This window comes from Oculina patagonica, chromosome 12 (assembly GCF_052425735.1).
Source record: "Oculina patagonica isolate OP01 chromosome 12, crgOcupat, whole genome shotgun sequence".
Classification (NCBI taxonomy): domain Eukaryota; kingdom Metazoa; phylum Cnidaria; class Anthozoa; order Scleractinia; family Oculinidae; genus Oculina; species Oculina patagonica.
The window spans coordinates 17,076,009-17,100,836 of record NC_135769.1 but is presented as its reverse complement, the minus strand read 5'-3'; the positions used below and the strand labels follow the sequence as shown (position 1 = coordinate 17,100,836).

General features: G+C 40.8%; 1 protein-coding gene across 1 annotated transcript in view; it reads left to right on the top strand.

Annotated features, from left to right (window-relative positions):
* The first annotated feature begins 1,429 nt into the window (after positions 1–1,429).
* Positions 1,430–24,828, top strand: part of LOC144632458 (tolloid-like protein 2) — a 46,337-nt gene continuing 22,938 nt past the window's right edge. Inside the window, exon 1 of the mRNA XM_078491115.1 lies at positions 1,430–1,844. Coding sequence (XP_078347241.1) covers positions 1,573–1,844 — 272 coding nt within the window. The 5' untranslated portion in view covers positions 1,430–1,572. The remainder of the gene's footprint in view (positions 1,845–24,828) is intronic.

The window sequence follows — 24,828 nt, the reverse complement described above, 5'->3', positions numbered from 1 at the left end:
CACCCGTATCTCGAGTTCTAAATGAGTTAAACCCATGTCTTCTAAATTTAGAATTACGGGTACCACCCAGATTAGATGATCATCTGTGCCAGCTTACATGACAATGGCTGCCATTAGTTTTTTTCTGACCAATCAACGTTCAGATTAGAATGAGGCCAAACTAAAACTATAATGGCGGACGAAGCTTCTCAGATTGTGTAATTCGAATCGATCATTGTTGATCTTTTCGCCTTTTTGCCGGCTCGCTTAACGCTTTTCTGTTGTTAAGCGGTCATATAGCGCTTTTTCTGAAGTCTGCCTCTTTAGATATATTTCGGGGTTTTTTTATCTTGAGCATTCCCGAGACTTCACGATACACGTTATAAAATTCTACACTCCATGACTGCCTGTTATTTCCGATCGCGAGACGCATTGGTATTGATGAACCCTACATCAGTAAATATTCAGGATTTAGAAAACTTATGAAATGAAATAAAAACCATGAAGATCCATGAAAATTAGGTTGACTGAGTAATTCGACGTCAGTCGACGTGCTTGCCTGACCTATACCCTAGGCAGGAATGGCTTGTGGGGGAGGGGTGGGTCGGTGGAGGTACTCTCCCTTGTATGTACGTGCGTCGAAGGATAGTTTTTAGGCCGTTTCCATCTGATAAAGGCCGGTATAATTTATATTTTAATCTAAAATATAGTGTGTTTTGCAATTCTGACGTAGCCTGGGCTATATATTTTGGCCGCTTCAGTTACATAAAGGTTACATATTTTTGGGGTACGAATTTTGTCGACGAATAGGGTTAGGGGTTATAGGCTATATGTATGCCACCAAACCGCCATGGTGTTTGACCCGTTTTGGCCTAAATGGGGATTTTTCTCATTCTACCCAACGATCAACCTCGATTCCAGCAAGGCTTTTCCTTTTCTAAATTGGGGCGGGATTTCAAATGAAAGGAAAACACCCTGAGATCAAGGTTGACCCCACATTTTCTCTCTGTTTCGTGCTTTTTTTTGTGACAATTGAATTAATCGACACCGATTTCGCCCTTGCGTGATTGCATTGACAGATAACTACTTGTAGGTGGACACCTTTGGGACCAGAGAAAAGTGTCCATAATAAAGCCGAGACTGGCTGACAACGGCAGTATTTTGACGGAACTGGGGAAGGGGTCCATCCACACATCCCCAATCCCCCCCGTTTTCGTAGAAAAATGTGAAGCCCAAATTTTCGTCATGTGTCATGGTTTGGGGGTACGCGTACAGCAGTGCCAAACCATGATTTTCTGTCGTGTAAATGGGCCTTAAATGACAGTTTTCCTTACCCTTTCAGGTCCGTGTACACCAACTCGTGAAATCCCCACGCTTCTCGGAGCAAAAGCAACCCCTCCCCCTCCTCCCCGCTACCCCGGTTTGTTTCATCCCTAGTCTTCCCGCTTATTTGCATGTTTTAAAACGAGAGGCATTGGGCCCTAATAAGGGAGTGGAGCTGTTTTCAGCGAAGCAAAAGATGCGTGTGTTTTAATTCTACTTGTATTATCGATTGCTGTTGCTCTTGACGACGTCTACTGTTAATATACACCAATGGCCGTGGAAGGACTACTTTTAATCCTTGCCACACTTCTGAGTTTACCTGGAGTTGTCGCCGGTAATTGTCCTACGTCGCTGTTCACGAGTCCTGAAGGAACCATAAGTTCTCCTGGTTTCAACACAACACAATCTTATGGCGATAACCTCGCTTGTACGTACAATATTATGGTTCCTGCGAATCGAAGGGTAATTCTTGAGTTTAAAAAACTGGATGTCTTGGGAACTTTGCCTGATTGCGCAGAAGACTCTTTGGAAATTCGTGTTGGGTAAGTGTTTTCTTGGTTAAAATAAAAGGTTGTACAGAAATTAGTTTTGGCTGTATTATAAAACCGCGCCTGATGAAACGTTTTTAAAATTCTGTCTGCCTTAAAAAATCGAGACATGACACAGTAATTTTACAGCACGCTTCTAAAGTAAATATACGACCAATGGATCCTGAATAGATGTCGCAAGACTAGTAGTGTAAAGGCAACAAGCTGAAGCCTCGTGTTAAAACAATTTCGATTGTCTTCAGGACAAAGTCTGCACCCCACATGACATGCAATAGTACAAAAATTCTACCAGAATTCCTTACCGTAAATAGCATTTCTGAGTTTCTAAAAATCTAAATTTTCCAGGGGTAGCATTCCCCCGGAACCCTCTACTTTCCCATGGGCTCTTGACTTTGCTTTGTACAAACATCATTAACTCAAAACCACCAACTTTTAGTATCCCTTTAAACTGCAGAGACTACATCTGCAACAGTACAAAACTTCTACCAGAATGCCCTAAAATAGCATTTCAGGGATTCTAACACTGACATGATTCAAACTTTCGATCTCAAAAATTTGTGGGAGGTTCTGACTAAAGTGGTAAGCCAATTAATGTTCCCTATGTACCTATCTACATAACTGATTTTTTTTGGGGGGTGGACCACTAGGTTTTTCTTTGCCACTCCAGGGATGGGCCGCCCCAATTTTGTCAAATAATTTGGGGGTGGGCCACTGAAAATCAGTACTTAAAAAGAAAAAATCCATAGCCCACCCCCCCCCCCCCCTGTACTTTATGACCGGTCCCTTAATTAAATATTCTGATAATATCATGATAAATCACTCTATCACTGGGAGAAGAAGAAATAGTAACTTAATTAAATATTCTGATAATATCATGATAGCATATCTTTATATGAGAAAAACCCATTGCGGAATATCAAAAAATCAACCCCTTATATCACCAAAGATATATCATGATAATAGCACTATCCCTAGAAGAGACATATAAGAAAAAAACATGATATATCATAATTGATTATTAGTCCTGATATAATGATAATACGCAATACTGCACCTCTCTCAGGCATTGGATATTGTTCGTATGACAAGGTGATAAGATTTTGCGAGTTGAAAATTTTTATTTTTCCGATTATATTCGTTGCTTTTTATTTGTTTGTGAAAAGTTTCGGAAAAATTTCTGCACAGCCCCATACATTTATTATGCACGCAGAAGCATTAATTATGCATGCACTATATTGTCTTTTTAGACAATGGCCAACTCCCTAAGGTTTTGAATATATACATTGATAATTACTACTTACTACGTAAATAAAAGAGGATTTCATCGCGCGCGTTCTTTTTTCTCTTTTCCTCCCTTCCCCTGCTCCGTTCTTCCTTCCTTTTCCGTCCCTTCTTCACCACTTTTCTGTACCCAGGCTCCCCTCTTCTTTTTTTCTTGTTCTTTTTTTTTTTTCCACGCCGGGCCTCGAAGGTCCTCGAACCCTTACCCTTCGCTTACCTCTGGATTTCAAGTCCAGCACGCTACAAGTCCACTACGCTACGAGGTTCAGTTAAGAATTGCCTGTTAAGAAATTAACTTTATTTCGTCCTAAGGCATGAAAACAATAAAAAATTTACATTACAATCTCTCTATTCACCATTTTGAAAGCATATTTCTCATTGCACGAAAACATCCATCGTATTTGTCGATTACTACCTCCCTGGTGAATAACAGAGAACGTCGCAGTTTCGCTTGTTTATTCGACGGCGTTTGCTTCGAAGCCCTCGTCACTGCAAAGTCTTATTGAAGTCCTTCTACGGGTTAAGTCGCTAAAATCTTCGACTTTTTCTACTTGTCCTGTTCCAGTGGTGATGTCCTTGTTGACTTTGAACGTGCTCTCCATGTGTGGCGGATCATGAACGCGCGTTGACAAACTCATGTCGTGGTTGGTATTGTTCGTGATTTCTCCACAGGTACCCCAAGCTCTATGTGAGATATACCTTATTGTTACTTATTTTCGCGGGACTTAATTTTCGCGATTTTCGCGATTAAAGGTTCTCGCGAAAAATAATGACGCGAACTTTAATACCCTATTATATAATGCATTAAGATTAATCGACGTCAGTTGCCGTCAGTTTACTACATAATTATCTTGGTACAGTCGTCAAACTAGCTCTACTTTGTTACACAAGAACATGTCAAACTGTATTAAGTTTTGTTTTGTTATATGGTTTTGTTCAGTGTCATTGGAAACCATTGCTAGTGGAAAATTTAAATCAGTTGTGCCAATTTTGAGACTTACTGTTTGTTAATGCAGACCAGTATTTTGACAATCTTCGCGAAATTTAGTTCCTCTAAACATATTTTTTTGGCCACATCGCGAAATTTAAGTCCCGCGAAATATGCCAGTTCCATTTTCGCGAAATTAAGTTTCCGCGAAAATAAGTAACAATAAGGTAGACCGTGTGACCTTTGTTCAGCGTTGTGTGAGTGTTGTAATTTGAGCGTCACGGCGGCTGTTGCGTAACAGCGAAATTATAAGGATTTGTATGGGAAATAACGATTTCCGCTTTAATATAAAAATGCAAACTAGTTTTTAATAAAAAAAACCTTACCTAAAGTCCTCTGTCTGCTGTTCTTTCTCCTATGTAGTTTTTGGAGCGATTTAGCGCGATTCCAGTGAGTTCCATTGCCTTCCTCTTTCCTCCTTTACCAAGGTTGGGCACTGAAGCTGTTAAGCCGATCAGGTCCGCTGAGGGAAAACAGCCGTAAATTCCTTTCAGAGCCTCCGATCGCCTCGAAATTTCACGTGGACCATGCACGATAGTTCTATTACCCGTCCGAGCCATTTAACCGGACTCCGTTTACATGAAGAGAGCATTAAAGGTCGCCAATATCTGCAAGCTTTTCCGTTGAGAGCCATCGATAACGGCTTTATTCAGATGTCTCGTGAACCAAGGTTCGAATTACTTACGCACCCCGTGGGTGAGGGTAAAATGATGCCAACAAAAATAATGCGCTCAGGCCCTTCCCTTGCGAACGAAGATTTGTCATTACTGTTCGCTATGCTGTTTTTTAAACGCTAGCTCGTTGCACGAAACATGTGAATATGTCTGTAAAAGAGCATAGCGAAAGAAATGACTTAAGCAAAGAGCTTTAGTCCCGAAGGCTCTCTATTGTTCTGGCTATTGTTTTCAATAAACAAAGAACTGTAGTCATAATAAATGTATGGGGCTGTGCGGAAATCTTGCCAAAGTTTCATTTTTGAGTTATTTTTTCAAAAATAGCTCTTTAGTCGGCATGATGTTCCGTGAATCAGTCAGTGGGTGAAGTATGTTTGTTTGTCACACCAATCAGATTTCAGGTACTATCGGAACCAATCAAATTGTAGTTTATAAAGGGGAAAGCAATCTGACATAGTTGTAGTCAGCAATTTCATTCGAAGTTTTTAGATTAGAAGGAGGCGGAATTCGAGCGTACGTTTGGAGAGGCTAGCTTTCCTGACCGTAGTAAAAATAACATATAACATTTGCAAAAAGCAGATTTGAAGAATAATGTTGTCATTACTTTTGCCGTCCGCTTTGCGAAGTTCGTTGGGAAATTGGAAAGTTTGTTATGAAGTTGCCAAATAGGTTGCGAGTTTGTGAATCAAATTGTGAGCTTCGATACAAAGTTCCCAACTTCGGCCCGAAATTAATAAAACGTTCTATAATTATGTTATCAAAAAGGGCTTCGCTACGCTAAACTGTTGGAAACAAATGTCACAAAAATAAACTTTTATGTTCAGCGAGCCGTAAACATGTTGTCTCGGGCTACGTTTACACGGACACGGTTATCAATCGACACGGTTTCATGAACTCGAAACCGCATCGAAAACGACACGGTTTCGAAGTGTTTACACGGAGCCTATTTACCGATTTTCCGACTGTTTTCGAATGTGATTGTATAAGCAAGCGCCGCTCTCTATGCGTGTTTCACCATGTTTACCCTTCGCAAGCCAGCCAGTTCGTGCCAAAATACATGGCCGTTTTCAAATCGATGCGGTTTCGCCGTTTTTGACCGTTTACACGACAACGAAACCGTATCGTTTTGAAAACGCTCCACTTTTGACAGCGTTTTCAAAACGACCCGGTTACAGTAGTGGTCTCGATCGGTGCCGTGTAAACGAAAGGCGTAACCGCTTAGAAAGTGATGCGGTTACAAATGAAACCGGGTCCGTGTAAACGTAGCCTCGAACAAATAAGTCTGTCGCGTCGCGTCGGTTTCGATTAAAATCAGGCACTGTTTACACGGACACGGTTTCATTTGTAACCGCATCGCTTTCGATGCGGTTACGCCTTTCGTTTACACGGCGCCGATCGAGACCACTACTGAAACCGGGTCGTTTTGAAAACGCTGTCAAAAGTGGAGCGTTTTCAAAACGATACGGTTTCGTTGGACGTGTAAACGGTCAAAAACGACGAAACCGCATCGATTTGAAAACGGCAACGTATTTTGGCACGAATTGGCTGGCTCACGAAGGGTAAACACGGTGAAACACGCATAGAGAGCAGCGCTTGCTTATACAATCACATTCGAAAACATTCGGAAAATGGTTAAATAGGTTCCGTGTAAACACTTCGAAACCGTGTCGTTTTCGATGCGGTTTCGAGGTCATGAAACCGTGTCGATTGATAACCGTGTCCGTGTAAACGTAGCCTCATCAATTTTGCATATGGGTAAACCATCCAGTTTCATCCGGTTTACAAACGCAGAAGACTTGAAATTGAAGAAAGTGAAGATTGTGCCTCACAGAAATCGTTAAATATGTGTTTTCATACGAAAAAGTTGAAATTTGACCAACTTTCTACTTGCATAAAATTTAGGCTACGTTTACACGGACACGGTTTCATTTGTAACCGCATCGAAAGCGATGCGGTTACGCCTTTCGTTTACACGGCACCGATCGAGACCACTACTGTAACCGGGTCGTTTTGAAAACGCTGTCAAAAGTGGAGCGTTTTCAAAACGATACGGTTTCGTTGTCGTGTAAACGGTCAAAAACGGCGAAACCGCATCGATTTGAAAACGGCCATGTATTTTGGCACGAACTGGCTGGCTTGCGAAGGGTAAACACGGTGAAACAAGCATAGAGAGCAGCGCTTGCTTATACAATCACATTCGAAAACAGTCGGAAAATCGTTAAATAGGCTCCGTGTAAACTCTTCGAAACCGTGTCGTTTTCGATGCGGTTTCGAGTTCATGAAACCGTGTCGATTGATAACCGTGTCCGTGTAAACGTAGCCTATTTATCGGCAAATCACTTGCGTGATCGCTGATGCGAAACGTTGTCTTGCACTTCAAGCTACTTCAACTTTCCTTGACAAGCTCTAAAATCTTCGAGTTCAGAAATCGCCATGGCTTTCGAGCAACATGTCTTGTTTCTCCTCAACTACCAAAACTTCGAAAGTTCAGTCGGGCCGAAGTTGGGAACTTATCGAAGTTCGCAATTTGATTCGCAAACTCGCAACGTAATTGGCAACTTCATAACAAAGTTTCCAATTTCCCAACAAACTTCGCAAAGCGGGCGGCCAAAGTAAACTGAAATCAACTGTAAAACATCTCGTTCAAACATTTAATGAACCGGAACAAGTTTTAACTTTGCTGTTAAAAGCAACTACGATCGATCGATAGCAAAAACAAAATAAGAGCGTGCCATTCCGTGACAATTTGATAACTCAATAAGTTCTTGTTTGTTGAACAGAATTTAGGTTTTGAATGAACGAAAATCTTTGTTGAACAGTTCTGACAGGAAACAAATACTCCAGGTGTACTGCGCTTTAAAGAACTTTCCCGAAGAAAGTGGTTTTTGATTTTATGCGTTTATTACTTCGTTTATTATAGTACTTTTCGTTCAATGTCTATATGGAAACGTGGCTTTTTCGAGAAAAACAAGGGTATCGTGTTACGTTCGTTTTTAAAAAACAAAGGTTTCATGTTACAAAAGTGAGAAAAACAACAATATCATGTTTCAGTGATTGGCAAAAAGCCAAAAGTATTCCGTAACAAACAAAAGTAACACGTTACGGTTGCTACAAAGCTAGCAACAAAATAACCGCTTAAACAGAATAAGAACGTGCCATTTTGTGACATTTTGATAATTGAATTAGTTTTTGTTTTTCAATTAAATGATGAAAATTTACGTATTAAATAAAACAGTTCTGATGTATCAAAATGCACGTAAAAGGTATTTTGTTTGCAAGCAAATATTGTGCAAAAAAGTGACTCCGTGGGCCGCCATACACAAATAGCTCAACCCATGGCATAAACCATCCCAACAGGACAATAACCCAGTTTCACCCCAAGCCACCCCATAAATTGAAAAAATAACTCCTGCACGCTTAGCGTGCCTATGTTTAGGTATTGTATGTGTGGACTATTTCTTATTTTAAAGTAATAAATTGTATTTTAGTTATGACTATTTCTTCTGAATATGATGGTTGAAGCACTACCTTAAAATTCCATAAATTCCACAAATTCTTTGCATCGTACAGACAATCTGATAATATTTTTATAATTTATATAAAATTTGGTGTTAGTGATGTCCGAAATCATAATTTATACAAATTGTAATTATGCAAAAATCACGTGATCAAAAAAGTACGGACCTCGTGAAGGAAAACCTTCGGTTCTTGAAGTTTTGTAAGCGGACGGGTCGATTAAGGATTTACATATTAAACAAGGACGAGTCTAGTGACTGTGAGCGTGTTTCTTTATTTGGTGTACCGGGAGCAACCTTTTCCCACACCAAAAGTGGCGACCCTGCCAGGACATAATCTGAACAAAACGATAAACAAGTATCGAGCGATCGAGTGGAAAACATAAACATGGTGGACGTCGCTGAACAGCGCTACGCGAAGGACCTAAAAAAGGCAACCTACTACGTCAACGAGATTAAGGAAATGGTCGATTTGAGTGTGAAAGAGGATTTGTTGTCTGCTTACGAGAAGATATGTGACATAAGCAAGACCCTGGAGGCTTCGGCAAATCTTGTCAAGGACGCCATGTTGGAGGCTGAAAAATCATTTGAAGAAGTAAAAGGCTGGTCACAAGCTCGCAAGGTAGATTTCGTACCTATTCATGAGTTGAGAAGCAGACTTGCGAATGAGTTAAGCGAACTGGAGAAACGGGAGTTGCACAAACGGGAGGAAGATTGGTTCGCAAAGAAGGTTGAGCTCGAAATGGAATTGGAGAAGAAGAAGGTCGAGCAAGCAATGGCCAAACCCCAAGCAGTGAAGTTGCAGAAGTACACAATAACACCATTCCATGGGGACTGTAAGGATTGGCTTCGCTTTTGGAACCAGTTTGTTGTGGAAGTGGACAGCTCGAAGATTTCTGAGATAAGTAAATTCAATTATTTACTAGAATTAGTTGAGGGGGAACCGAGAGAGCACATTTTGGGGCTGCCACACACCCCTGAAGGCTATAACGAAGCAAAGAAGATTCTTGAAATGACTTTTGGAAAGGACATTAAGGTCCACAAGGCCTTAATTAATGATTTAGAAGCCTTGCCAAAAATAACCAGTGTACACAAAATCAGAGAGGTGCACGAGTTTTACAAACAGTTGTCTAAGACAGTCCGAACCTTAGCTACTATGAAGAAACTAGAGGGTGCCCAGAGTTATGTGTACAGTATAATGGACAAACTGGGTCCTGTGAGAGAGGCTATGGCCCAAAAAGATGATGACTGGGAAGAATGGGGACTCATGGAGCTAGTTGATAATTTAAGGAAGTACACAGACCGAAATCCCCTACCCTTAGTGGAATCCAGCCCACCAGCTTCAAGTGATACTGTACCTGAGAAACAATACAGTCATCCAAAAAGGGAAGACAAATTGCTGATGTCCGGGGGAACCTCACGGCAGCCACAATGGCCTCCACCCTGTGTCTACTGTAGCTTGAAAAATCATCGTAGCAGTGATTGTACGAAAGTCTTAGATATTGCTAGTAGAAGAGAGCATTTGGCCAGAAATAAGTTGTGTTACAATTGTGCCAAGCCTGGGCATCTGGTTTCCAAATGCGAAAAGCGAGGGTGTGGGAAGTGCAAGGGGAGACACCATACCTCTATATGTGACAGGATGAAGACAACGCTTTCACCCCACCCCACCCCTGTGACATCGGGCAGGTCTGAGAGGTTTTATGGTGTAGTAGATGCTCAAACTACATTGCATGCAACCGTCATTGCTAAGATCAGTGGAATACAGGCTCGAATCATGTTGGATAGTGGAGCCGGAAGCTCTTACATAAGCTCAAATCTGCTTACCAAGTTGAACCTTAAGCCATACCAAACTGAAAGGAGGGTCATTGAGCAAATGTATGGGGCAGTCGACAGACAAGTGGAGATATACAAAGTCACTGTCGAGTCAAATGTTATTGAGGGCTTTGGATTTGAACTAGAGTGCATAAATGCAGAAAAGCCAGTCCTGACTCCCCTTCCCAACCCAAGAATTTCAGAGTTGAAGAAAGCTAATCACCGGATAAGGAGACTAAACTTCAGTGAGGAAGCAGCAACAGAAGATAACCTACCGGTGCATGTGATCCTGGGGGCTGCAGATATACAGCGAATTAAAACAACCGAGCCTGCTGTTCTGGGTACAAATCCTGATGCTGATCCAGGAGCAGAGTTCACTATGCTGGGTTGGACTATCACAGGAAAGTCAATGTTTTCAGGTACTGAGACTGAGAAGGGTTTCTTTTTGAAATCAAGCCAAGATGAATTCAAACAGATGTGTTCGCAGGAAGTCTTGGGACTTTCAGATGAACCTGATGAGCAAGGGTTGTTCCATGAAGATTTCAAGAATCAGCTACAACGTTTAGAAGATGGAACTTACTCAACAAGGTTACCATGGAAGTCACATCAGCTCTCTTTGCCATCTAACAGAAAACTGACCTTAGGAAGGTTGCAGAGTACTACCCGAAAGCTAGAGAGGATGCAGAAACTTGAAGAGTATCACACAGTTATGGAACAACAACTGGAAGAGGGAATTTTGGAGCTGGTGCCAGAAGTCCAAACAGGGGAAGTGATTCATTACATCCCACATCAAGCTGTGATTAGAGAGGAGGCAGAGTCTACAAAGATGAGAATTGTGTATGATTGCTCAGCAAAACGAAACCCACAGTCTCCATCATTGAATGACTGTCTGGAGGTTGGCCCTCCATTACAGCCAGCAATCTTTGACATCTTGCTCAGAAACAGGATGAAACCTTTCTGCATTACTGGAGACATACAAAAAGCCTTTCTTCAAATTAAAATCAGTCCAGAGGACAGAGATGCCCTTCGCCTGTTGTGGTACGATGATTTAAAGGAAAGGAACATTGTACAATACCGCTTTACAAGAGTTATTTTTGGGTCCGGTCCAAGCCCATACATCCTTGGTGCTACGCTTGAGAAACACATTAGTCAGTATGAAGAAAAATACCCTGAAACTGTGAATGAGTTGCTTCTGAATACCTATGTAGATGATGTGCAGTCTGGTGGTGATGGCAAGGAGGAATTACTGAAATTCAAGGAGGAAGCAACAGAGATTATGGGCGAAGGTGGATTTCAGCTGCACAAGTGGCACAGTAATATTCCGGGAATCGAGAAACTGAGTAATAATGAACTGGAACCACCTCAAGTAGATTCAACTTATGCCAAGGAGACCGTTGGAACTCAGCCACATGAATCAAAGATCTTAGGAGTCCCATGGAACAAGGAAGAAGACACGTTTTCCATAAACTTTGCAAAAGCTTTGAATGGTGTTGAGAAGGGACCATTGACAAAGAGAAAGATGTTGTCTGCTATCAATAGTATCTTTGACCTGCTTGGAATTGCCGCACCCGTTGTCATCGTAGGAAAGATACTGTATAGCGAAGTTTGCCTTAGAAAGCTCAATTGGGATGAAGAGGTACCAGAGGACATACGCAAACCATGGGCTAAGTGGCTAAATGATATGAAGAAGTGTCCTTATGTGAGCCTTTCCCGCAGTGTTGTTGGTGCAGGCCTGACCAAAATGATCTTGCATGGATTTGCTGAGGCCAGCAAGTTGGCTGTGTCAGTAGCTGTGTACGCCTTAGCAATTCACACCTCTGCGCCAGTGCAGCAGACTCTGCTTGTGGGAAAGTCGAGGATAGCACCAAGAGACCAAACAATTCCCCGCTTGGAACTTGTTGCAGCACATACCCTGAGCAAACTGATGCACCATTTGAAGGAAGTCTTGAAAGATCAACGCATTGAAGAATATCACTGTTGGGTCGACAGTACGACAGTGCTTTACTGGATCCAGGGCCAAGGGACGTGGTCCCAATTTGTACGTAACAGAACCAAAGCTATCCAAGACAAGGAGTACTTACAGTGGCATTACGTACCAACCAGCGACAACCCCAGTGATCAAGGAAGCCGTGGCGTCGCACCTAGCAAAATGGGGGAGTTGTGGTTTCGAGGACCAGAGTGGCTTAGTGCTCATGACAAATGGCCAGATCAACCTGAAGTGTCTGGGAGCCCAGAGAATGACAAGGAAAGAGTGACACCTAAGCATGAAAAACAGTTCCTAGTCAAAGAAATGGAAGTAGAAAATGAGACAAGGGACACTCTTCTGGGCAAATACACGTCTTACTGGAAGCTTCTACGAGTAACTGCATTCGTAATGCGATTCATAAACAATTGCAGAAAGCATAAGAAGCAGAAAGGGCCACTAATGACTGAAGAACTCCAGGCAGCAGAGAATTTCTGGATCATTCAGGCACAGGCGGCACAAGAGCTAAAGTCAGATGTGAAGTTAAGGGCGGACGAAGAAGGAATATTGAGATGTGTCGGCAGAGTTCCCAATTATCATCCAGTTTTCCTACCACGAAACAGCAAGTTGGCTGCCTTGATCGTTCAGCAAGTTCACGAGCAGATGCTGCATGGGGGAGTTTCGACAACCATGTGCCATGTGAGAGAAAACTATTGGGTACCAAAACTGAGGTCACTAGCAAAAACAGTGATCCATAATTGTAACCTTTGCAAACGGTACTGGAAGAAACCAATTTTAACCTCACACAGCCCAGATTCTATTTTGCCAAGTTTCAGAACTGAACTGTCAAACCCTTTCACCGCCACAGGAGTGGATTTTGCCGGACCTGTCTACTACAAGATTACGAAGTCCACAACCTCAAAGGCATACATTGCACTATTCACCTGTGCCAGTACTAGAGCAGTGCATCTTAAGTTGTGTCGTGACCTGTCCGCTGAAGAGTTCCAGAGAGCACTAAAGGAATTTGTTGCCAGGAGAGGCTGCCCTCAGACCATTGTGAGTGACAATGGAAAAACGTTTGTTGCCACTGGGAAATGGTTATCTAAGCTGAAGAAAGACCAGAGTTTGGCAGACTATTTGGGGACTTTGGAGATAAAATGGAGATTTAACTTGGCCAGGGCACCATGGTGGGGAGGATTCTTTGAACGCCTTATTGGCATCATGAAGAGAAGTCTTTTAAAGGTGGTCGGCAAGAGCCTACTGACCTTCCAGGAACTAGAAGAAGTCTTGCTCGATGTTGAAATGACCATGAACAACAGGCCACTCCTCTATCAAGGAGAAGAATTTGAGAAACCGGTGCTTACCCCAAATACCCTACTCAGAGGAGAGCCCATCCCTATCCTGGAGGAAGACCTGGAGAAGATAGGGGAAGAGAATGTCACTAAGCGGATGAGGTTTTTGGAGAAAAGCAAACAGCACCTTCGAAAGAGATTCATGAAGGAGTATGTTCATGCTCTTGAAGAAAGGCAGCAGAAGTCTGAAGGGAACACTGAGAAGATACCAGACATTGGGGCAGTGGTGATGCTAAAGGGTGAAGCGAAGGATAAGGCAATGTGGAAGCTGGGACGAGTCGTGAGCAAGATTACCGGCAAGGATGGAACAGTTCGTGGATTGAAGCTGAAGCAGGGCAATGGATACATCGTAGAGCGCCCCTTGCAACTTGTGTGCAACTTGGAGATTGGAGGGGAAGACCCTAAGTGGAAACCAAACCCTGAAGCCGAAGTTTTCGTCCCAAGAGTGGGACCAAACCGAAGAGCCAAACAGATTGCTAATGATCAAATCAGGAACATTGTTGAACAGGAACTTAAGGACGATTAGAGTGACATTTAAGGTGTTAAGTTAGAACACTTAAATGGGGGGAGAGTGTCCGAAATCATAATTTATGCAAATTGTAATTATGCAAAAATCACGTGATCAAAAAAGTACGGACCTCGTGAAGGAAAACCTTCGGTTCTTGAAGTTTTGTAAGCGGACGGGTCGATTAAGGATTTACATATTAAACAAGGACGAGTCTAGTGACTGTGAGCGTGTTTCTTTATTTGGTGTACCGGGAGCAACCTTTTCCCACAGTGAGGCAAATTTTGCACCTTCTGGTAAACTATTTTTCCAATCTCAATAGCAAAGAAAATGCACTAAAAATCATAAAATTAGCCTCCAGTACCACCTTAAAAGGTTTCTTTGTAAAACTTAGCAGATTCTATCCCTATCTACCAAAAACATCGGAAGCATTGTTGTAACGTTAGTATTAAAATATTTCATTGTAGAATACCAGATGCTGTTCCCTTTCGTGGAACTGCTTGAAATTCGGCGCAAATTTTGGCTAACAATGGTTCTAACAACAAAGAAGCATTAAACAGCATATTCCGTTTTAACACTATTCATAGCTAGAATAGTGTAACAATAGCGTGTTGTCATCTTTAAGTCACGTGATTGACAAGAAGCCTTCGCGCGGACAAAACTTTATCGGAAACGGGAGCCACCAAACTAGTGGTCTCTTACGGGCCCAAAAAGCCCAGACTAGACTCTGTTACGATCGCCCAGTGGGTGATAGCGAATACACGAATTAATTATACTTTACTTAGTGCTGGGAAGCTGCCATCCCCTCAGGATGTGCAGCACTATTTAGCGTACACCGTTAAAATTATGGAACTCAGCACTAAATTGACATGGTGCTCAGTCCTCAAGTACGATGACGAGTTTCGCCACGTACAGGCTGTCTACAACTACCCATGGAGTTACGACTCGCATCACCTCCATAACGTTCTTTTAGAACCGTTAGCTAACAAACCCGCCCCACTAAGAGTGCCCTCAGCGTCCTCAGTGGCTAATTTTGATGTGGATGGTCGGGTTATTTGTAGAAACTTCAATCGCACTAAAGGTTGCACTCTTTATGAGTGCCATTTCGCCCATGTGTGTAACTGTAAGGTGAATGGGAAAGCATGTGGGCTGTCTCATCCTTCCCATACCCATGCGCAGGGAGGGAGGGGATCCCTGCAGGGTCAGGGTCCAGCACAGGGTCAGGGTCCCCCTTCCATGTCTAGTTGACTCCCTGTCGTGACCTGCCCCCTTAACACTGATCTCTGGCTGGTAGAACTAACTGGCGATGAGGACAAGGCTTTCCTCATTGAGGGCATTAAAACTGGGTTTAAATTGGCACCCCCTGACTCTGATTTTGCTCCAGCTCATCAAGATAATTATAAATCAGCAACTAGTGCAGAAACTAAAGCCGCAGTGGAGCAAACAATTTTAGAAGAAATTGCAGCAGGTAACTACACTGTTTTATATAATAACCTGAATTCTACGCGCATTTTGATTGGTTCTTACTTATGATCTATCAGAGTACAGACACATGGATGACGTCACGCGGTGGTGTGACTCGCGCGCGTGATCAGAGTTCATAGTCCAAATCAGAGTTGTCGGTAAAGTTTTTCAAACTTGCGGGGCCACAACAAAGCAAAAAAGTTCAGCTTAATTACAAATCTTCAGTGAGAAACAATACGCCAAGCATCGTTCACTTTTCGAAGCATTTAACTGGGCGAAACAAGCTTGAAAAAGACAGTAAATTATTCGAGAAATTATCCGAAATCTGTATGAAAGTTTGACCGATGTTGTACAGGGTTGTGCCTAAATAGGACCGCTCAGAGGGACAGCCGAGGAGTACTGGAGATGACTTTCCGACTCGGCTGGCTCTCGGAAATTTCTCGGTAAATCCAATATGGCGTCTCATTCTTGACTTGTTTTGTGGCTACAAACTCGCATCGAGGAGGAAGGAAGATAATACGAAGAAAAGTATGGGTTTTTTTAATATGCTAGGTTGGAAATCGGATTTCACGTGCACTTAGAGGCTCGTTTGAAAAGCATTCGTTCTACTATATAGGAATGAGATCAGTTCTCGTGTAGGATAAAGCTAACTTGTGTCCCTCTGACTGGTACTATGTAAGAAGGTAGTACCGCTCAGAGGGTCGCACTTCATATATAAGTATATTACCTCCGTAAAGTCTTGCTTGGATTTTTTTAAACCATCACAGGCCTTGCTGTTTAGGTGTCTGCTAGATCAGAGATTATTAGAACATTTTTGGATATAAAATTTATTTATTGTGTTGTTGTCCCTCTGACTGGTACTATGTAAGAAGGTAGTACCACTCAGAGGGTCACACTTCATATATAAGTATATAACTTCCTTAAGGTCTTGTGTAGAATTTTTTTAAACAATTACAGGCTTTGCTGTTTAGGTGTCTGCTAGATCAGAGATTATAAGAACATTTTTGGATATAAAATTTAGTTATTGTGTTGTTGTCCCTCTGACCGGTACTATGTAAGAAGGTAGTACCGCTCAGAAGGTCACACCTCATATACAAGTCTATGACCTCCATTAAGTCTACAGTCACATTGGCTTTTTAAGCGTGTCTGTTTTAAATTGTTGACTTGCCCCCCTAACTGGTACTATATAAGAACATAAAACTGTTCAGAGGGTCACACTTCATATATATTAGTATATGACATATAGTTAAGTCTCCTCTGGATTGCTATTACACAGGAGATTGCTCTTATGAAATGTTTCCACTGTCAACTGTCATGTATAAGTTTCTTAGAGGCAGTTTTGCATAAGTTGTCTCTTGATCTGTATTCCCAGGGCAGGGATGTCATTCTTAATTAAAAAAGATACCATCAGTAAATGGAAAGATTGTGTTTGTAGATTATTTAAATGTGTTGGCAATTGTGAATGGTTATTACCGGTAATACCTGAGCAAAGTTTGGAGTTGCTCCCCTGTTGATAAGTTCTGCAAACTGAAAAATTATGTCATTTAACTCAAGTCGACACTGATTTAGCCTCCACCTCAGGGATCTGTTCCTTCCATTCCTCCTCTTTGAAGGGTGTTCTCCTTTTCATCCCTTTTTCCTTCACAAAACTCCTAGTTGATAAATAGCTTTTTTTTCTTTTTCAATCAATTATGCAAAAAAAAAAACTTGCCGGGAAGTCTACCTCAGGTAAGTATGCCGCTATGTGGAAGTTATTATATAAATAGACTACCAATACAACTCTTTGTTTCAGAGAGGCTTGGGTGTTTCACCAACCAAATACAACTATTCGATGCGACTATTAGATTTTAAAGAGATACTTTTACCACCTTTTTGTCTCTGTGGAAAGCACCCAAACCCGAATAGCACCAAAACATTTCCCTGAAAGGTTCTTTTGCCTAACTCCACCCCCTGTTAGGAGTACAAATTGCCACAACTATCGACGCAAGAATGTGTATCGAAGACATTAATTTATGTACAGAGAACAAAATGACAGATTGCAAAGAGAATGAAACTACTCAGCGAGACAATTGAAGGTACATGGAAAACGGCTAGATGTTTACGTTCTCTGGACTGGAATTTCTGACATAAATAAAATGAATAAAAAAAACAACGACACTGACCTTTTGCCCCAAATCTTTTGTCCACTGGCCCTGCAACAAATTTGCTGATTGGTCTGGTAAATATATATAATTCCCACAAGTAGCTTCGCCATGGGGGGGGGGGGGGGGGGGGGGGGGGGAGGGGGAATCATTTGCCCAAAAGTGACTTAGATGGGGTCTAAAAAAGTCATCAAAGTTTACCTTTGATGATTCACCCGACTCCCCTAGCATTACCTTAGCTTTCCCCCGTTTAAGCATTTCCGATTTTTTGACTTTTGAAAATTTTCCGGTGTACTTGCATGCTTAGTACTAGATTCAAAGCTCAAGAAAGCGCATTCATCATTTTTTTTCCAAACAGAATAGTTTAAAAAAATATATCTTCGACACATTTAGAGGTAATGGACTACAAAAATTCACACACATTAGACATGCAATATAGCAAGTTTTTGCAAAGTTTCGCTCTATTTTAGAAAATTTTGTTTTCCTTACGCTACTTTGAATTACAAAAAGTTATTTTTTTTCGCGGCGGGAAATCAAACACGTTTTCAAATCTTGATAAAAGTTGTCATTTTCGATAAATATAATTGGAAATTTGTAGCAGGGTGTAAAACTGCATGTAATTTAGGGAAATAGGTTCATTTTGGCTTTACATTGCATATTTTGGGCGATTTTCAAGTTCAAAGACTAAAAGCGGCGGGCAATCAACCAAAATGTGCATTTTTTCCCCATTGACATAAATCAGGCCAGAACTCAAACAAATTTCGCTATTTTCTTCCAAAAATTTACTATTTGATTGCGATGTTAATACAAATCACCTGTATAGATCGACGATTTCAATAGTTTTAACGTGCAGAAAAAAATGGCCTTTTTCTGTAGCAAATAAAATAGATATAATATGTTGCTTAGTTTCTGGCCAGTTAAATTTATTATCATCATAACTATTCTTTTTTTGATGGAGACTTTCCAAGATTTGTTGCAAAGACAGTTCACTTGCCTTCCTACCAATAGTCCTTGCAAGGATATTGGTTGTTCGCTTTTGGGAAGTATCGTGGGGATTTTGTTTGCGTAGTTTCAAAAACTAAGAAACATTTGAGTGTTAACGGAAACCTTTAAATAATGGTCCAGATTCTTTTTAAATTACCACCTAGAATACTAAAACAGTCGACGAGTGTCTCTGGCCATAGGCGGCAAGGGTCAAAATGAATTACAACTTAAAATATCCCGGCGAAATTCCGAGTTGTAGTGAGCGAAATGAATTTCACATCAACATAGGCACGCAATGCGTGCAAGTGTCTTAAGGACTCAGTTTAAAGAATGAGACCTGTGCTCTGATTACCGACATTATTAGTAATATTATTGGATGTATCAAACCAAATGCGTTAAACTGAAGTGTGAAAGTTCAGCATAACTTCTTTCAGTTTGTTGTTTTTTATTCTTGTTTCATAATAAATTTTCCGAGTTTAGTGGCTTATAGCCACTTTAATTCGAATACAACAACATCTACAGCATACATGACGCAGTACAAGAACATTTTCTCATAGCCCAACTTGGGCTTGAAAATGCACAACGGCCAGGTCCCATGGAAACTGCCACAGTATTCTACTTCCGACAAGCAGAGCTGAGCAATGATGGCAGCTACACAATGTAATGTCCAAAACACAAGCGATCCTTTGATGGCCCGGCGCGGATTTGCATAGATTCTGAAACGCATGCCAATGTCACCACGAACATCGAATATGTGCACAACGTCTGTGCCAATGGCAAGGCCTTTGACCAAAGCAACATCGGCAAGTGAATAACCGCCTTTTGGTTCAAGGCCAAGCAGATTAAATTGTCGAGCACCGATGTTATTATTATGATATGTTATTATGTTATATTATATTATTATTATGTTAGGAAAATAGCATCCTCGGCAACTTTTGATATGTACATCGTCGAAAAGAGGGCTATCCACGAACACATGGCTCATAAAGAGGCGACATTGGTCACATCACCAAGAAGTCTTCCAAAGGTCACCAGCTACTGAAGAGGACCCTTGGTTTGGATAGGTCAGTATTAACAAGATCGAAACCTAGCACCAAGTCAGCAAATTCAACAAAGTCAAACAATGAAGATCACGAGGAAAGCACTAACGAAGAAGGACTCACCAGTAGTCAAATAGAAGCCATCAAGATGCTGTTTTCCCACCAAATAATTTCTCGAGACTCACTCACGTTTGACATAGTTAGGAAAACCAGTGCCGAACATATGGATTTACGGGAATTTTTGGACGACACTTTGATGATCAAAAAGATCTACGACAAAGTGGTCTACTTGAGACGAAAAGAAAAGTAGAACATGGTACTTCCAACAAATGAACCTGAGCCATCATAAAACAGAACAGAGGCGTGGTCGAACGTTATATCAGATACGCCAGCATCTGTGTCTGTCAGCTGTTCCGGTCCAAGAACAAAAGCCAAATGGAACCAGACTGATGAAAGAAAAGTTGAAGAATTATTTGCAGAGTATTCTGTTCGTCCAGGCAAAGCGGACTTAACGGCTTTGTTCCAGTCATAGACCAGTCTCAAAGTACCTGTCTAGCGAAACGACGGCGACTTTGAGCGTTGTTATAACAAAGCACAATACATGTTCAAGAAGAGAGGCCAGAAATAGATTTATTCCAGGTCAAACGTAGCAAGTCAAGGATGGACTCTGAACTCCCGAAGATGAAGCATTTCTTTATTTATTTTTATTGTGATAATTTTTCAAGATAAATCTTGCATTTAAACCAGTGTACGGTAATTTTCAAATCAATTATTATTACAGTGTACGGTCGAGGAATAGCCAAATATAGAACACAATCGAAAAGGACTAAATACAGTCGATGGAAAGTTAAAACAGTTTTAAAGATTGTGCCTTTATTCCATAAACTATAAGTTTTTTAACAGTGTACGGTCATTTATACATCAATTAACATGTACAGTGTACTGTCGCATAAAAAAATTAAAAATTACAGTCAGGATGAATGTTGAGTTACTAAAAATGTAAAATTATTCTGCCCTAATTTGTTTTATTTTATGGTAATATCGTGCAAAAGTATTCCTATTTCAAATAAAGTAGTTTTTTGTTACATTGTGGAGACTAATTCCTCCGTTCTGTCTTATATTACTCTGTTCCCGGCAACAGTATATTGGGTTGGTTACACATTAAGAACCACTGAAATGTTTTGAAAAAAGTTGTGATTCCTCGATTGTGGCCATCGTGGTCAATTTTCATTAGTGATGTTTGTAGAGGGCCTTCCTAAACCTTCATCTTAAAATTAAAAAGGAAAAAAAAACTTAACCAGTTAGAGAACATAACGATCTATAACTGATTATCAAAGATATCATCGATGACGTTCACAAATTTAATATTTTGTACTTTATTTCCAATCCGCAGTGACTAGTAGGAAAAAGCCGGCAAAAAGTTTAGAGAAGAAAAAAAAAATGAAAAAGGCGTGGAAAAAATCCAAATAATTGTTTGTCTAATATAATAATGTATTATCCGTATTCCTAAAGAGAGAATAAAGAATTACCGTTAGAAATGAAAAATCCTCAGCCAATAATCCTCATCAACAATTTCACCGCCACCCAAGTGGCGGGAAATCAACCGGCGGCGGCACATCAGCCACTGGGCGGGACATCAACCACAATACGTGGCGGTGCATCAACCACCGGCGGGGAATCAGCCACACTTGCGGCGGGGCATCAGCCAAAGGGCGGGAAATCAGCCATATGGCTGATGCGCCGCCGCAAATTGCGGCGGGGTATCAACGGGCATATGGCTCTCTCTCTCTCTCTCTCTCTCTCCCTCTCCCTCTCTCTCTCTCTCTCTCTCTCTCTCTCTCTCTCCTTACCTTCAAATATTTTATGCACCTACAGCCCCTCCTCCACCTTGAAATTCCAATTTAACTTTGTATATTTAATTAATTGATTGGTTTTTGATAACAGCCTTCCAACCCCCCTCAGGAATTTTCATTACTTTGTGGTGGAGGAGTATAGAGATTTTTTAAGGTAATATACTTGTCAGGGAACTGGGAAATTATAAAAATTATACCATGGAATAAGACAAATGACCAAAGTTTAATCTCTAAGCTTATATTTCTCTTTATATTTCAAAGCATATTTGTGTCATTTAAACAGCCAATAGGCCATTTCCGAGTTACCTTTCGCCTCTGTTTTAAAATTCCAATCAAACTTTAAAGAGTTTATATACTTGTGAAGTGTAACCCCCTGAGCGGTATTACCTTCTTACATAGTACCGGTCAAAGGGACAACAACACAATAACTTAAATAAATTTTATATCCAAAAATGTTCTAATAATATTTGATCTAGCAGACACCTAAACAGCAAGGCCTGTGATGGTTTAAAAAAAATCTAAGCAAGAATTTACAGAGCTAATATACTTATATATGAAGTGCGACCCTCTGAGCGGTACTACCTTCTTACATAGTACCGGTCAGAGGGACACAAGTTTAATAGCTCTATCCTACACGAGAACTGATCTCATTCCTATATAGTAGAACGAATGCTTTTCAAACGAGCCTCTAAGTGCACGTGAAATCCGATTTCCAACCTAGCATATATACTTTTCTTCGTATTATCTTCCTTCCTCCTCGATGCGAGTTTGTAGCCACAAAACAAGTCAAGAATGAGACGCCATATTGGATTTACCGAGAAATTTCCGAGAGCCAGCCGAGTCGGAAAGTCATCTCCAGTACTCCTCGGCTGTCCCTCTGAGCGGTCCTATTTAGGCACAACCGTTGTACAGTTGGACGACGCCACGGAAAGCAAACGAATTGGACGAATTGCGGTTGAACGCTTCGGTTAATGCTTACAGATTTGAACCGAACTTTCCAAATCGGAATAAAGGTTAGTTTTTTCATTGACTTTCAATTGACCATTTTTCTGTTTATTCAATCGGATTAACAGTGCTTCGTGTTAACGAAAACTTAATAGTAAAATCAAAACAACTTAGCTCATCGGTACGGCAGCATTGCTCACACAGAAGTATGCCGAAGTCTTGTGTTATTATATAAAACAAATAGATTTCATTTTGCCGTGCGTCTGTTCAGTAATAGATCACAGAAGACGTCAAAATGTGGCATGAACATCAGTGACCCACTCGGCTAGCGCCTCGTGGGCCACTTCTCTGTTCATACCACATTTTGACGTCATCTGTGATCTATTACTGAACAGACGCACGGCAAAATGAAATCTATTTGTAAAACTGATCACAAGCCAACCATTGTCAGCGCGTTAGGAGCTATTCCTAAGCCTAACAGTTCAGAAATGCGCTTAATTCATGACTGCTCTAGGCCTATTCGCAGGCGACTTTCGGCAACTTTTGTGCTGAAAGTTCAACACATTCCCGTTTCGAAATGGCGGAAAGATTGGATAAAGAGACTTCTTCCGAAAAATTGATCCTGAACTGTGTCAATATGCATTTGCAGGTTCACTTGAATCACTTCTAGTGTAAAGTTTCGCCTGGACTCAGTGTTTATGGTGAACATTTTGAGCGGCGAAAGTTCGCGTTACGGTCTGCTAAACTTCAAATGTTTGACGGTCAAACATGCCATGTTTGATACGCAATTAGATCATGTTTCGGCAAGATGTGTTCACGCTTAGATGCAAGCGACGGTACATGGTAGATTCCACTCAGTTACATGTATATACAAGCAAAAATTATCTTCAAATAATAAGAATTAAAACAAAAAAAGTATAAAGGCTTAAACTAAACTATCTAACCTATAACTACCTATAATAAAAAATAAATGTACACCGTAAAGTTCCGTGTATAAGCCGCACCCGTAAATAAGCCGCCGCACCCCGATTTGGAAGCTCAAATTTCGAAACAAAAAATACAGACAATATAAAAGTTTGAAGTTCAAGTGAAGTTCTATTGGTAAACCAATAAGGGCAAACAGGTATGGTTTCAAAACACTAACACGGCGGTTGTTACAAAGTTTAATATGAATTAAGTCTTATGAAAGCTAAATTTCACTTGTCATACCTCCTTTTTAGTTTGAGTTCACAATATCTTTAACTTGGATGCTCTCTTGATATCATTTTTTCAAGATTATCACTTCTCAACACTCGATGAAATCGTAATTCGTACATGAATACTTAGTAGCCAAGCTTTGAAATGTAGAGGTCAGTCTGGGCATCACGAAGCAAACATGGCGGCACTCTTTCGGTTTGGCTCTTGGAAGAAACCACGTTTTCAAGGTTTTTGGAAACTGCTACCCGCAAAAATAGGAGTTTGATAATGTGTTGTTCCAGAAAATATCCATAACCCTCCCACGAAAGGTTTTTTGGTTTGATTCCCTCTACCCCTCTGGAAATTCCAGTTAAGCCCCATACTTTCCTTTAAAAATTTTTAGCTTTTGAGACCCCCCTCCCCCTGGGAATTTTCAGTGACCTTCCTTGGGGTGGGTATGGATATTTTCTGGAACTGCACAATCCAATAGATGCATTTGCTGTGAAGGTCAATAAAAAAGCGAAGCGGTCGGCCATTTCTCTTGTAAGTACTGGCGATTATCTTGGTGTTTTCTTCCACGCGGCGGAAAGACATGCCTCGAAGTGACCGGCAGGCTTCAATGCAAACAGCTTTGCAGAAGAAAGAAAAGGCCGTGAACAATAACAAAGTTTTCAGGTTGTTATATGGTTAATTTATTCAGTGACGTCTTGAGAAGATTTTTTTTAATGAATATTAATTAGGCCTTTGAGAACTCCAACCAGAGATGTTTCCGTAGATAAGCCGCACCCCCGATTTTTTACTTAAATTTTGAGGAAAAAGGCGCGGCTTATACATGGATCTTTACGGTACTGCTTTTGAGGGATGCTGTGTCGTTTATTCACTCAAAGCTAAAGTTACTTAGCTTCGTGTCAAAAAAACTCATTAATAATTCATAAAGAAAATACAAAAGAAATTAATTTTTAATTAGTGTCTTTATATCTGATAAAGACACGGCTAAACTTTACGTCCAATTTTCTTGGCCAAAATAAACCCAAATCTAAATATTAGTGCAAGGATGAGTTGATTTACATCAGAAGATTTTTAAGCCGTTCAATAAATTTGCAGTTTGTGTTTTATATGAAGTCTAAAACACTCGGCTGCGCGCCGTGTTTTAAACTTGATAAAACACTGCTGCTCATTTATTAAACATAACTTAAATTCACCTATTAATGTTTTAGATACTCTAATATCAGTAAAAAGGCTATTCCACAACGCAGCACCGCTATAGGAAAAACTTTTTCAAACA